The sequence below is a fragment of the Furipterus horrens genome, unplaced genomic scaffold (genome assembly GCF_987537825.1).
Source record: "Furipterus horrens unplaced genomic scaffold, mFurHor1.1.pri manual_scaffold_11, whole genome shotgun sequence".
Lineage (NCBI taxonomy): Eukaryota > Metazoa > Chordata > Mammalia > Chiroptera > Furipteridae > Furipterus > Furipterus horrens.
Window position 1 is genome coordinate 88,431,562 of NW_028327181.1, and position 14,468 is coordinate 88,446,029.

Below are 14,468 nucleotides of genomic sequence, written 5' to 3' on the forward strand. Positions count from 1 at the left end.
TTGCTTTCTGCAAGGGCAGCCTGGTTTGGGGCCTGTAGCGGAGCGTTAGGAAGATGGAATGAGAGGGACTCCAGAGCCATGCCTGGCAACCTCTTAGCCTGAGCCTCCCAGTGGCCGGTCTGCATCCTGGATGCCTCATGAATATGGGTTAAGTAGCAGCCCCTGTGAGTGTCTCCAGGTTTCCTATCAAAGCTTGCAGTGTTCTGGACAATGCCCTGCACGGGAGACGGGAAACCTGGGCTCCGGTCCTAACGCACTTCTCTGCTATACAAGATAGAGCTCATTCAGTTTCTGTTCTGAAAGGCTTTAACATTTTTTTACTCCTAAGGTTCTTTCTGAGGTTGCTTATTTTCTTCACCTGTGCTGTTTTGTGTAATTATAACTTGGTTTTTCTTGTTGAGGACAGGGACTAAGTTGTCTACTTCCAAGCAACCTTCACAGCTTCCTGCACTTAGTAGTGTCTCAGCTCATTCTTTTGCTTGTCCCCACTTATGCAGCTGGAACTGTACGTCCAGGCTGTGAAGGGCACACCTGCCTGTCCTACTTATGTGTGCTTTACATCCAGCTTCTGTTTAATCCTCACAGCCACCCTCCGAATTGGGCCACATTTGTGTATTCAGTTGACAAACACTCATTACAACTGTGATTGTCTTGTGGAGTTTGTGGTTAAGTGAACCAGGCAGTTAGCAGTTACCAGAGTTGGAGGAAAGTAACCTAGGTTACTAGCTTCCTGGGAGAAGTGTCACCTTTGCCACGACCCGAGTGATGACAGGTGTTGGCCAGACTGAAGGTGGGTCTGTGCTGTGGGGGTGAAGTAGGAGCCTGGAGCTCGGAGTCGGGTAGACTTGGTTTAATGCTTAGCTTTGCCACCTTCTAGACCACTTATTTTTTAACAACTCTCTAGGCAAATCTCACTTAACCTTTCTCACCACTTTCCTCACCTATAAAATTGTAGGGCATTGGCAGAAGTAAAGGAGATAATGAACCTTGAGGTGCCTTATCATAAAATGAGCTTAAATGTCAGCTACTGTTTCATTATGGATATTAATATCAGTAGGTGTAAGATCTGTTCCTTTTACCATGGGCAGATTGTACCTCACTGGAGTACTGTTAGCGTGGAGAACGTCATGGCTTCAGCAGCGTGTCAACCCAGAGGGAAAGGGAACAAAGTATTAGCAACTCGAATTCAGCGATGTATAAGCAGGGTAATAATAGTGTTGTGCCGGTACATTGACTCTGGGGTGGGCCGGAAGCCCTCTTTGTCCTGTTCACTGATTTCCATGGTGTAAGGACTTCCACCACAGTCGATTGCAAGCTACCAAGTCACGGACTGTGCACTGGGGAAGAGACAATAGAATCGTGAGCTGGTATGAGCCAACTTCAGCTCATCATGGCCAATATATAATTTGTCCAAGAATGCGAGACTGAGTCAGCATTTTAGAATCAATGAGTATACTTCATCGTGATAGCATATACTAAAGAAAAAGACAAAAAACTATGAACCAAAAAACGTACTTAGTTTTGCACTTAGCTAAATAGGGCCACTGAACTGATGCTGTGACAATACAGTCCCCTTCAGGCTCCACTGTGCTCTGTATTGCCTGTTCCCTTTTTCAATTCATTGCTCTGGTCATTGCTGTCCTTTGCAAACACTTAGCTCACACCATCTTCCCATGGCTACTGCTTTACTGAGTCAGCATTTTTGAATAGATACAAGTGATGCTTTGGGACGAGGGAAAGATATTCCTAGCTCATGCCGGAAAAAAAAAGGGTGTGTGTATATATAAATCTATATAATTAGCTCAAATTTCATACACACCTCCCAAGGCAAAGAGATTCAGCTTATGTTTTGATGAATGGATAAATGAATGAAGAGAAATCTGAGGATTCCTCATTGGCAAGAGACCCTCCAGACTTCAGTGTGAGATCAAGCGCTCACTGTGGAAATGGCTGTTTCTTGAAAAGAATGACGGTCTCAACTCCAGTGTGTTGATCGTTAGTGTTTCTCTGCTCATCAGAAAGGCATTTTAAAAATGGGGGTTGGTGGGTAGACGGGAAGATATTAGTTAAAATTCCCTAGAGAACTCCTTTTAAAGTGATCTGGGCCACCAATGTCACCTGGAAAGTATGCTGTGGGACAGGCAGAGACCTAAATGATGCATATTGATTTGGCTTTTGTGTGTCGTCATACACTTCAATATATTTGCTCTTCTATTTTTTGAGAGTTATTACATTTTCTAAAAATAACAGATGTGAACATATAAAATGTACAACATCTTCATAATAAAATTCATGCAGAAGGTTTGAGCCAGTTTACGATTAAAAGACAATCAGTAGAATAAAGTTTGTAAATGCAAGCAATTGATATCCATGCTGTATAAAGAATGTTTAGAAATCAATAAGAAAATGAAAGATGACCTTGTAGAAAATAGGCAGATAATAACATAATAACAAAACATGCAAGCGCCTCTTTCAGAAGACGGATATAAATATGTTTCTTTTGAGCGACTCTGCTTTAATCCAGTTAGGGTTGCAGTCTGCTCTACATCACTGTTCCTTCTCATTCCCCTGCATTCTTGAGATCCAAGTGGGCTAGGAATGTATCTTGTATTTTAGGAAATGCACAGTTGGACCTCTGTTTTTGTATTTAGACAATACTTGTATTTATTTTTTAAATTATTTTTAATTGAATTTATTGGGGTGACATTGATTCGCAAAACCATTCCAGGTTCAAGTGTACAACTCAGTAAAGCATCATCTGTCTGCACTCTGCATCCTGCACCCATTGCCCCAAGTCAAGTCTCTTCTGTCCCCATCCCCTCCACCTAGCCCCCACCCCTTTTCCCTCTGGCCAGCAGCACACTGTTCGAGTCTGTGTGTTATGTATATATGTTTTTTGGCTAATCCCTTCACCTTCTTTCATCCAGTCCCCAAATCAATGTATAAGTACATTTATGTTGATTGGGGTTGGGGAGCCCTGGAGCACAATTTTACTCATTTAAGTTACTATTCGCTTTTGATTTTTTTAAAAGATTTTTATTTATTTATTTTTAGAGAAGGGCAAGGGAGGGAGAAAGAGAGGGAGAAAAACTTCGATGCTTGAGAGAAACATGTATTGGTTACCTCTCATATGCCCCCAACTGGGGACCTGGCCAATAATGCAGGCACGTGCCCTGACTGGGAATCAAACTGGCGACCTTTTGGTTTGTGGACCATGCCCACCCCACCTTTCACTTTTGACATATTGATCGTACCTATGATTTATTGAATGCCTAATTCTCAGTGCCTGGCTGGTTTGGCTCAGTGGATTGAGCGTCGGCCTGCGAGCTAAGTGTCGCTGGTTCGATCTTCCAGTCAGGGCACATCAGAGAAGGAAAACTCTGATTCCAAAAAACCTCCGCTGCCTTGCGGCATACCTCTTCAGGGGAAAGGCTAAGGGAGTAAACCCCGACAGAAAATCTGGAGCCAGAGTCCCTAAGGCGGTTTGACGTTGTAGTCAACACCGGCAACTCCTGCGGCGCACCTGAAACCAAGCTGTATTGACTCCGTCTTTCCCTTGGACCCTTCAGCTGCGAAGAGAGGGGGGGGTCTGCTGCATGGGCAACAGCAGACCCTCCATATCACCCCGCCCAGGCTCTGTAGCTTCAGCTTCACTGGAGAGGACACTCCAGCGACATCGCAAGATGTCGATTCAACACGGGAGGAGACAGATACCGTGTCACTCCCGAGTCGGACTGCACAGCCATTCTCGGCGGTGCAGATAGACTCTTAAGAAGCTACACCATCGTCTCTCGAGACGGACGGCTGCCGACGACGACGAATTCTCAGTGACTTGCTTTGCTGTATTATTTTCGTGAGATAGGCATGGAGTAGAAGGTGTTCTCTGGGCCCTGGGACGGCAGCATGAGTTAATACGGTCTGTGAAATTTCAAAGCTTGTTTGCAAGGAGGCTGAGAAGAGGCTGTGTCTGGCTGCTTAGGAAGGCCAGGCTGGGCAGGATTACTCACCCTGCAGAGGAGGTCAGGGCAAAAGACTTGCTCTGTTTGCATGAACAAAACTTCTGAGTTTCCTGATTTGTTTCTCAGCTTTAAAATAGGAAAAGAACCTTTTATTTAGGATAATGGACATTGTCCCCCAAATCCACTTTTTTAGTTATCAAAAACCTACCAAATGGCTCCTCAGCACTGATTATCCTTCACGCTAAGCATTGTCTCAGCAACCTCTAGTCATCAATAGATTGACACTCGAGTCATAATCAGGTTTGGTTTCAGTGTCCCAAACACCAGTGGTCATCATTTTCCTATTGAATCTGATGTGCGTTTATTCTAATTTTATTAATTGAAGTTTTTCCCCATCAGGGATGGATGAATGAAATTTACAACTATGATCCAGAGACTTACCATGCGACTCTGACACATTCAGTGTTTGTTCGACTTGAGGGTGGGACCTTAAGACTTTCAAAGCCCAATAAAAATATATCCAGGAGGGCAAGCTACAATGAAACAAAGCCAGAGGTCACCTACGTCAGCCAGAAAATCTACGACCTCTCAGACAGCAAGGTGAGCCCAACTAGTTTGATGAATGAAAAGCATCTTGGTTGTGCTACTGTATTTTTTCCCTAAAAAGGTTGTGTGTGTGTGTGGGTGCACGCGCGTGTGTTGACAGTATTAGCATCATTCAAAACAGAACCTTTCAAATGCTAATGTGCATACGAATCTCCTGAGCATCATTTTAAATGCAGATTCGAATTCTGAGTGGGGCCTGAGAGTCTGCATTTTCGTGAACTCCCAAGTGTGGTACCCATGCTGCTGGTCTGAGCACCACATTCAGGGAGCAAGGGCATAGCACACTTTGAGAGTTAATGTTTCCAGTCAAATGAAAAGCTTTGTGTGTCGATGCTAATATAATAACTAATGAAGTCTCTATAAATGTGAAAGTTGTGGATGTGCAAAAAATTACATTTTGATAAAAACATTATATGCTTGTGTTTTTGAGAAATGTAAATTATTTGTTATTCCAAAAAGTTATAGATTCTCTGTTCTTATAACTCATGTGAGTGATCTTCAAAGTTTCTCCAAAATCACAGAAATATTTAAAATAGCTTCAGTATAAGTTTATTCTTAAGTTGAGGGTAATAAACTTGAGCTTTCCATCTAGATCTAGTTTCATAAATTTCTTTTTTTCCTCCTACCTTATGTTTTTCCCAGGATCGTTTAAACTCAGTTGATATCCAAACTTAGTTGATGATGATCCACTAAATAATTATTGTGTTATTATTACCTGAAACTTATAGATATTTGTAACTCTTGCAAAATTCTTAAATATCTACTTTCTGGATTAACTTTGAGGAATAACAAGTCGTTTCTAGAAATTTATTCCAGTTTCTATAGTCCTGTTATAGACACTTAGTAATTATTTCACATTTCATCATTTTAGTCAAAAATACTATAAAGTTTGCATTTGTGCTCTGCATAGTTTAATGCACAATGTAGCAAATTCTTAATTTAGTATGTAAATCATCATTTCCCTTTCTCTGTAGATTTACCTTGTCCCTAAAAGTTTGGCTCGAAAACGAATCTGGAATAAAAAGTACCCCATCTGCATTGAGCTTGGTCGACAAGATGACTTTATGTCCAAGGCCCAGAGTGATAAAGAGACTTCTGAAGAAAAGCCGCCAGCTGAGAGAGACCTGGGCGGAGAGGACCCTAAGAAGCCACCCCATCCTCAGGAGGGAACAAGAGCTGGCCAGCGAGATCAGATATTGTATCTCTTTGGGAGAACTGGCCGAGAAAAAGAGGAGTGGTTTAGGAGATTTATTCTGGCATCTAAGCTGAAATCAGAAATCAAGAAGCCACCTGGTATCTCTGGAAGTAAACCAGGTAACGACACGTGTGTTAAATGCTTATGTATTTTTAAAGGGCCTGTAGGAGAATTGAGATTCCCAGGTAGGAAGGAAGGAAGCCCACTCTGAATTGATGACTGTCTGCCACCTAAAGAGTGTTCTCATGAATCATTTACCTTTTATACTGAATCATTCAACTAATGATGGACCCATTTGCTGATGTATGTTTTTTGCCTTTGCTGGTTCCTTAGGATTATATGTATTTTTACATATTGTGACTCCTTTGAGAGAAGAAGCAACAGCAGAACCCTAGTTATCATAAGGATCTACTGCTGTCAAGCCCCTGGCCCCAATTATGTCCCCCAACAAAATGCAGGATCACTATAGAAATGCAGGATCCTCTGGCTTCCAGACTCACTGCATTTGGATCCATAACCATGACCTCAAAGCTCATTCCTATCTTTGTGCCCCATGGCCTCTGTGTGGAACTTCACTGAACTTTACTGGGACCTGCCACTGCTTATTACACAGGCTGTCCTCTTTCCCTGGAAGGCTCTTCCCCGCTCCTGGGCCAGGAAGGTGCCCACTGTTTCTTCAGAGGCCAACCAAAGGTCACTCACTACCTACGGAAATCAGTCCTGGGTCTCTTGGGCAGAGGTGTCACCCCCTTCTTTCTGCCCAGAGGTCCTTTAGTTGTACTTCAGCTACAACGCTTGTTACAGAAGATTGTGATTGATTTGCCTAGGTGCCCAAGTTCAAGGGCAGGGATTATGTCTTATTCTTCTTTTTGTTGTGGACCTGGCTCAGAGAAGTTCTTGATAAGAAACTTGTTGAATGGAAGATGGCAACGTTTAGAATTGCCATGAGCTGTGGATGAACAGTTAGCTTCCTGACCTCTTTCCATTTGCCCTTGGGGGCATCTCAGTCCTTTTTTGCCCCTAAGAGATCTCCAGGAAAAAAGAAGGTACCTACCAGTGTATTTCATGGCTCTCATAACTCTGAATTGTTGGGGAGGAGTTAAAACTATTCTAAAAAATTATCTATTATAAGAGTGGAAGATATTTTTCAGGGCGGGACGTAACCTTATAATTTTTAAAGTCATTTTATGGCATTTTAGCTGCTTTTCTCATGGTGACCCAGTGGCGTTTGTCCTACATTTCATGACTTCGCAGTCCCTTTCTCGGTCCTTATTAACAGCCCTCACTTCTTACTGCAGGCATTCTGCCCGCACACAGCAGACACAGCAGTCCCTCGGGGCACCTGACCCACAGTCGCAGCAGCAGTAAAGGCAGCGTGGAGGAGATCATGTCCCAGCCGAAGCAGAAGGAGCTGGTGGGCAGCGTGCGGCAGAAGATGCTTCTGGACTACAGTGTGTACATGGCCAGGTGTGTCCCCCAAGAGAACCGAAGCCCCCAGAGGAGCCCTGTGCAGAGTGCAGAGAGCAGCCCCACGGCTGGAAAAAAGGTACTGTTGGCTGCCGGGCGGTGGCTCTTCTGATCTTCCACTTAAACTCCTTTCTTCATACATAAGCACCCTTGTGTACCAAGCCCTGTTATAGGCACTGGGGACACACTGATGAACAAGACGGGGGGCCCTGCCCTTGGGGAGCTTGTCCTTTAGTCAGGGAGATAGCAAGAAACAAACATCAGGTGGTGATAAGAATTAAAATAAAGCCAAATAAGGGAGGAAAGAAGGTGGCCAGGCCTTCTATTGTAGGCCAGTGGTCAAGGAGGGCCTCTTTGAGGAGGTGACATTTGGGCAGAGACCTGACCAAAGTGAGGAAGTGAGCCATGGTGATAGGTGTGGAAAAAGCAATTCAGGTGGGAACCAGCACGTGCAAAGGCCCTGAAGCAGGGTGTGTGGTTGACATTGTGATGAGGACAGTGTGGACAGCGACAGTGGGCAAGGGACAGAGAGGCAGGGCCTCATTGGATCGGTTCCGGGGGGTATGGGAAGTGCCAGGAGGGTTTTGAGCAAGGGGTAACATTGGTCTGATGCAAGTTTTGAAGGATGAGTGGCTTTTCCTGGAGAACTGGCTGTAGGAGGGAAAGAGGGTGTGGGAGGCGGTGATGGCCGCGCCGAATGGGGCTGAGATCAAGGCGGTAACGGCAGGTGGGGCCTTGCCTGGCCCACTGCCTCTGCCCTGAGGTACCAGCAAGAGTGGGAAGCAGACCTCTCTCTGGGTTAGGGGGCTAATGTAAAACTGTCCTGCAAATGTCCGATTTATCACTGGTGAGTCCCCCTCCCCTAAACTCCCTTTCTCTCTGCGCTGTCAGCTGCCTGGACCCATCAGATTCAGGAAAACGAGGAGGAGAATTGTGCACTGATGTAAGGAAATTATCTAATAAAAAGCTTGCTTTTTAAAAGAGTTCCTTAAATTAAAACAAGCAGGTTTTAGAACGTTGTTTCCTCGGTATGTGTTCCATGTGCTTTTTGTATCACGTGATCACTGGGGTCCGGGAGACCCTGATGGCCCACAGGCCAGCCTCTCGACCCAGTGTTGCTGGGGTGGGGGCTGATTTCTAGTACAAACCTCCTTCCCAGCAAACATTTGTTTTCCTCTCCTAAGTCTGATGACAATCTAAAAACCACATTGTACTCCTGGACCCCGTAGGCAGAGCAGGCAGGAATGATTCAATCTGTTCTTGATAAAGACTCAGTATCGAACAGCAAATGGAAACCCAGGCCTGCTGCCATGCAGGGCCCCCGAGGTCGGAAGGCCTTCTCCCCGAGTCCAGGCCTCCCCAGACTGCAGACTGCAGTACTCGGTCTCCATTGTCAGCTGGCTGGTGTGGGCGTGTGCGTTTCCAGCTGGCTTTTTTCCTTGAGCGCTTACCCCCGTCTCCCACCCCCACTCTTATTAGCTTAGTGATTCCAATCTGCATGGGCTAGGAAACCAGAGAGCCAGAAGTATGTGAACAGAGATAACTGCCTTTGAAAGAAGGGCCTTTGAAGAAAGCGTGTGAGTTTTAGTGCTGGGCTCCTGCATCCACTTGGCCTGCCTGAAGCTTGTGTGGGTCACATCCTGGCTCTCAGGGGTGACCTGGTAGTCGAGACGGTCCTGAACAAGGCATAAAGTGTGTGTGTGTCAGTTGTCTATGCCGGCGAGACAAACAGCCCCAGAAGTGGTGGCTTAAAACAAACGGAGCTGCAACCACTGGTATCCACATGCAAGAGAGTGAAGTTGGGCCCCCGCGTCACACCATATGCAAAAATTAACTCAAAATGGATTGTAGACCTCAATATAAAAGCTAAAAATATAAGAGCCTTCTTAGATAAGACACCAAAAATGCAGACAACTAAAGAAAAAACAGATAAATTAGACTTTTATCAAAATTTAAAACTTTTGTGCTGCAAGTAATACCACCAAGGAAGTGAAAAGACAGCCCACAAATGGGAGAAAATATTTGCAAATCATGTGTCTGCTAAGGGTCTAGTACCTAGAATATATAAAGGACCCTTACAACTCAGTAATAAAAAGGTAAGTAACTCAACTAAGGAATTAGCCAAGGATTCGAATAGACACTTCTCTGAGAAGAAATACAAATGGCCAATCAGCATATGAAAAAATACTCAGTCATTAACCATCAGGGAAATGTGAATCAACCATCATGAGATAGCACTTCACAGCCACTTGGACAGCTAGAATAAAAAGACACCACAAGTGTTATTGAGGATGTGGAGGAACTAGAACCCTTGTGGATTGCTGTCAGGAATGTAACACAAGGCAGCTGCCATGGAAGACAGTTTGGTGGTTCCTCAAAGTGTTAAACATAGTTAACGTGAGCCAGCAGTTTCACCATATACGTCCAAGAGAAATGAAAACCTAAGTGCACACAAAAGCTTCCGTACTAGTATTCATAATTCGTAGCAGTATGAGCACAGTAGCCCAAAGCGGAACATGGCTGACGTGCGCATCAGTTGAATGGGCAAAGACGTGTATGCATACGATAGGGCAGCACTGCGTTAAAGGGGTGACATGCTGCCAGACGCCACGGCGTGGAAGAACCTTGCAAACGTTATGCCTAGTGAAAGAAGTGAGTCCCCCAAACACGTATTTATATGCAATGTCCAGAATAGGCAAATGCATTGAGACGGATTAGTGGCTGGTTCCTTGGGCTGATGGTGGTGGTGGTGAGAGGCATCGAGTTGGGGAGGACTGGAGAGTGACTATCGTGGTTACAGGGTTTCTTTGGGGGGTAATGAAAATATCCTAAAATTGATAATGGCAATGGCTTCACAACTCTGTGAAGATACTAAAAACTGCTGATTGTGCTCTTGAAATAGGTGAATTGTGTGATATGTGAGTTATATCTCAGTGAAGTTATAGGTAAAAAGACTACAAAGCCATGCAAGTTAGGGCCAATTTTTTTTTTTTTTTTAAGTCCGGTGGTCTTTAAAAGTATATGTATATTAAAAAGACTGAAAGGAAATATAGTAAAAATGTTTTTAAATAATTATATCTGGATAGTGGGATTATGGGTGTTTTCTGCAATGAATATGCATTGATTTTATAATCAGGGAAATCTCCAACAGCGCTAGGGGAAGGGTCTTTGTTGTGCCTTCTCCTGGACCAAGCAACCCTTTGTGAAACCCTGAAAGGGCACCAGATTTTGTGTGACCAAACCTTAGTATCAGAGGCACTGAGCTTTCTTTGTAACAAAAAACTGGGCTGGTGTCCTGGCCATTTGTAATAGGAAAGGTTACAGTACAAAATTAAGTAACTCTTTACTACTTTACTTTGGAAGTTCATTTTTAATAAAATATGTCCTAGGCGCTACTCAGTTATGAGAACCTTCCTCACCCCTGGGCCGCCTCTCCGCCCTGCTTTCTGGAAGCCATTTTTAGAAAGCTGCCCTTTGTAAATAATACGTATATAGTTGAAATGGGAAAGTGGCTAGTCTTCTCCCATTCCCTCCTGCAGCCCAACAGCAACATTAGGGAATGTGTGCACATTTGTTCCTTAAGCTCTTCAATGTTCATGACATTCATAGGAAGTGACTTCTTCGTAGCAGCCTGTTGAATCCAGATTTTGTTCATAAAGTGGCTTTGACAAATCCTCAGCGTTTTTGCTGCTCTTGGATTTTTCTTTGTTCCCAGTGAGTCTGTGGAGAGAGGCCTGCATTAGAAAAAGGAACTGTTGAAAAGAAAAAACAACCTGCTTTAATTTTTTCAGAAATTTGTTTCTGCATCATATGCCTTTGGCTTGGACATAAATTGTAAAATAGCCTTTATTTCTTGCTTTTTTTTGCTAAACCTGTTTCCTGTGAATACTTGGATTATAAAGAAAGGTTAATAAAGGGTAAACTCTCCCACTTGAGAAGGGAAAGAGGAACCTATTCTCCCCTGTAGCCTACAGATCTGAGGGAGACATTCGGTGCCCTATGTGGGCAGCAGCCCGGGCCTGCCTGGATTCCCCGGGGGAGAAGAGCATTGTCCTTGGCTGAGTGTTTACTAAGACACATACCTAGACAATCTGATGTGACTCAAAGACAGTAACCTCAGAAAAGCTGGACCAGATCCCCTTGGGGGTGGGGTGCTGGTTTTCAGACAGAGAGAAAAGTGATTCCATATAACATGTATAACTTAGGGCGTGACTAAGTGCCCACTAGCCATGGACTTCCGCTCCTCCGTCCAGGACCCATAGAAATGTCTTGGTTAACATTAAAAGGCACTACAGCACTAGAAAAGCACAGACATTAAAAATGAGTAAGGTAGGGCCGTGTCTTCTGAAATGGAATGATCAACATATGTTATTTTTTAAACTCCCACCAGAAAGGGACTGGGACAAAGCTGGGTCTGCCCCAGCATGGTCTGGAAAGTGTGAGTTCTTGACTTTGTGTAGAGAAGATACCGTGACGTGAGTCCCCGTGACTTTGAGAGTACTTTTATTAAAGCTGGGGACAGTGAAGCAAAGGAAAGGCTTAAGGTCACAGCAGCAGAAGTGAGTCGTGCTGGGCTGCGTGGGCTCAGGAAAGAAAGTTACAGAAGCGGAAGGAGGGCCCATGGAGACAGGTTCAGGATTAGCTCGGGGTGAACTGCCGCTGCCCACTGCTCCCTTGGTTGCAAGTCTCGTGGGACGCTTGGAGCTTAGGATAAAGAAAGCAAAGCTACATGCCTGAGGGAAGGGGGTAGGTTTGCTCACGAGAGAGCGCACATTGGGTCTTTTGTCTTAAGTGTGTTTATCTGTTTTCTAAAGGCAGGAGTTTTAGGGGAGGGTCTCCACAGAATATTCAGTAGCTTTCCAGGTGTGTTTTTGAATATGCTGATGCACCAAAAGGAGCTTATAGGGGAGTTTGGGATCATTCTCTGGTCAGCCTCACTACTTTGCTTTTATCATGGATTTGTCTGGCTCTGATTGGGTTTTTGTTATTTACTCCAACTAACTTAATCCATTCTGGAGACTGGCTGGCACTAATGGCAGCAACAGGGTCTCTCTCTTCTTGACGAGGCCAATGTAAGCCACTCGCTCTCTGGCTGCGGAGGAGAGGTGTAAGTCATCTGCTCTGAAGTGCCCTTGCTTAGGGAAGATACGACCTTGCAGTTTCTTAGCATGCTGTTAATTGCCTGGCCTTCTTTAACAATTTGTCACTGTTTCCCCCATCCATTTGTCAAGGAATTTTCCTAGGTCCTTACTCTCCTGCCTTAAAACCAGAGTTTAGTTTTTTTTTTAGCATGAGACTCACCAACATTTATAAGGGAGACCTTTCAAAACACCCAAATTTGAAGGACTCCTAGAACATAAAGAGTCTCCCCTTACCTGCAGAAACATTAGACCGAAAATGCGAGTGAACCCTCAGGTCCCCACAGAGAGGGACGGCACAAGCTCTGACAAGACTAGTGGCCAGGTGGCTGCCGGGGCATCAGCAGGCCCTGCACAAGCTGTGACCGGTTCCCCTGGGTCAGACCCTCAGAACGCCAGGCTTCAGAAAAATCACACAGGTACATGCCCTCGACCTCCGGGGTACTCACAAGTTATCACATCCCCAAGTGCCAAATCCATGAGCGCCAAGCCCCCAGCCTGGGCGCGCAGCTGTGACATGGGCCCCATCATAGCTGCCCACGAGAGGTGGCGCTGGCATGAACGCATGTGTGTGGGGCACGGAGACGGTGAGGGTGTCTGCTGCGTGTTACCGCGACAGGCGGCCTGTGAGGGCAGGGCAGATGCGTTTCTGTGAACCGTAGACGTGAAGGGGTGAACGAGCCACAGGGGTCTGCATTTCTGGTTGTTTTGGTCTTTGCTTTTCAAGGCTAACTGTTTCCGTGAAGTCATAGTCTAATTAGAGATCTCAACCTAGGAAATGCCTGTCACACTGCGAGCCGGTCACACCCCCTCCCCCCTCCCACAGGACAAGCAGGTGGAGATCCGGGAGGAGGCGGCCGTGAGTCAGGCTCTGCCAGTAAACTGAACGCTCCCGAGTCCCTTTCCTCATCCCCGAGGTGGACACAAAAGGTGTCTTTCTGGGGTATTGTGAGGCATAAAAGAGGGACCCTGAGAAGGAGTCGCATCCTGGCAGGGGTCAGTGGACAGCGACAGCGACAACAGCGAATACCAGCAGGCATTCCACACTAGCCGAGCCTCCCACACTGTCCTTGGAGTGTGCTGCGTGGCCCTTCTTCTGCACCCGCACCAGGCCAGAGTCCGCAGGATAATTAGCCTTGGAAACTGGACACTGACCCAGGTTTGCTCTTCTCCTGCCTTGCACACTGGCTGTGACGGACGCTTTCAATGGATTGCGTCACGGGCAGGTGAGGCCCGGGTGAGAAGAGCTACAGGAGGGTCACGGAGTTCCTGAGAGTGGCTCTCTTATCCAGGGCTGGGGTTCCCGGCCTCACCTGTTTGTTACCTCAGTGAGAGGGATTCTAAAAATCTTGACCCCCACTTACATTAGTATGTCCAGGTGTAGGACCCAGGCACCAGTATTGTTAAGCATTCCCCCGCCCCTCGCCCAGGAGCATCGCGAATCGTAGCATCAGGCTGGAGGTGAGAGTCCTGGGCCGTGGGGAGCTGTCCTGAGGGCTGGCCTGACAGTTCCTCCTCCAGGGAGCCTTAGCTGTGAGACAGTCAGGCAGACGTTTGGTCCGTGCCAAGCTAATTGGGGGGTGGGGTGGGACAGGGCCCTTTGGCTGAGCCAACTGTATGAAATACTAGCTGATTCACAGGTATCTGTGATGGTGGTTTTTCTTTCATTTTCTGTTCACTGACAAGACGTGGGACTTTATAGGGAAGAGCTCCGACTCATGTGGTCGCCCATCTCTATTGGGAAGGACCTTCAGTGACTTTATAAGAAGCACCTGTCTTGTTCTCCAGTTGCTTTCTAGCTTATTTTGGTCCCTTTTCTTTTGCCAGTTGCCAGAGGCTCCACCCTCTGAGGAGGAAGAACAGGAAGCCTGGGTGAATGCCTTGCTTGGAAGAATGTTCTGGGACTTCTTAGGAGAGAAGTACTGGTCCGATCTGGTCTCTAAGAAAATCCAAATGAAACTCAGCAAAATAAAGGTATTGTTTTTCACCCTGCGAGGCTTCCAATTCTTCACATTTCTTAATTTCTGGAAGTTTTATACCGTTCTGTTCTCAGTGAAAAATAACTCTGTTTAAAACAAAGAACATAGGAGAGCAGTAAGTGCT

At 45.6% G+C, this 14,468-nt stretch overlaps 1 protein-coding gene across 2 annotated transcripts in view; it reads left to right on the forward strand.

Moving 5' to 3' along the window:
* The window catches only part of TEX2 (testis expressed 2), an 86,870-nt gene that overhangs the window by 45,400 nt on the left and 27,002 nt on the right, over window positions 1-14,468 (forward strand). For both annotated transcript variants that reach the window (XM_090291919.1, XM_090291920.1), the window contains exons 3-6: window positions 4,359-4,559; window positions 5,540-5,879; window positions 7,059-7,306; window positions 14,193-14,339. In XM_090291919.1, coding sequence (XP_090148045.1) covers window positions 4,359-4,559; window positions 5,540-5,879; window positions 7,059-7,306; window positions 14,193-14,339 — 936 coding nt within the window. The remainder of the gene's footprint in view (window positions 1-4,358; window positions 4,560-5,539; window positions 5,880-7,058; window positions 7,307-14,192; window positions 14,340-14,468) is intronic.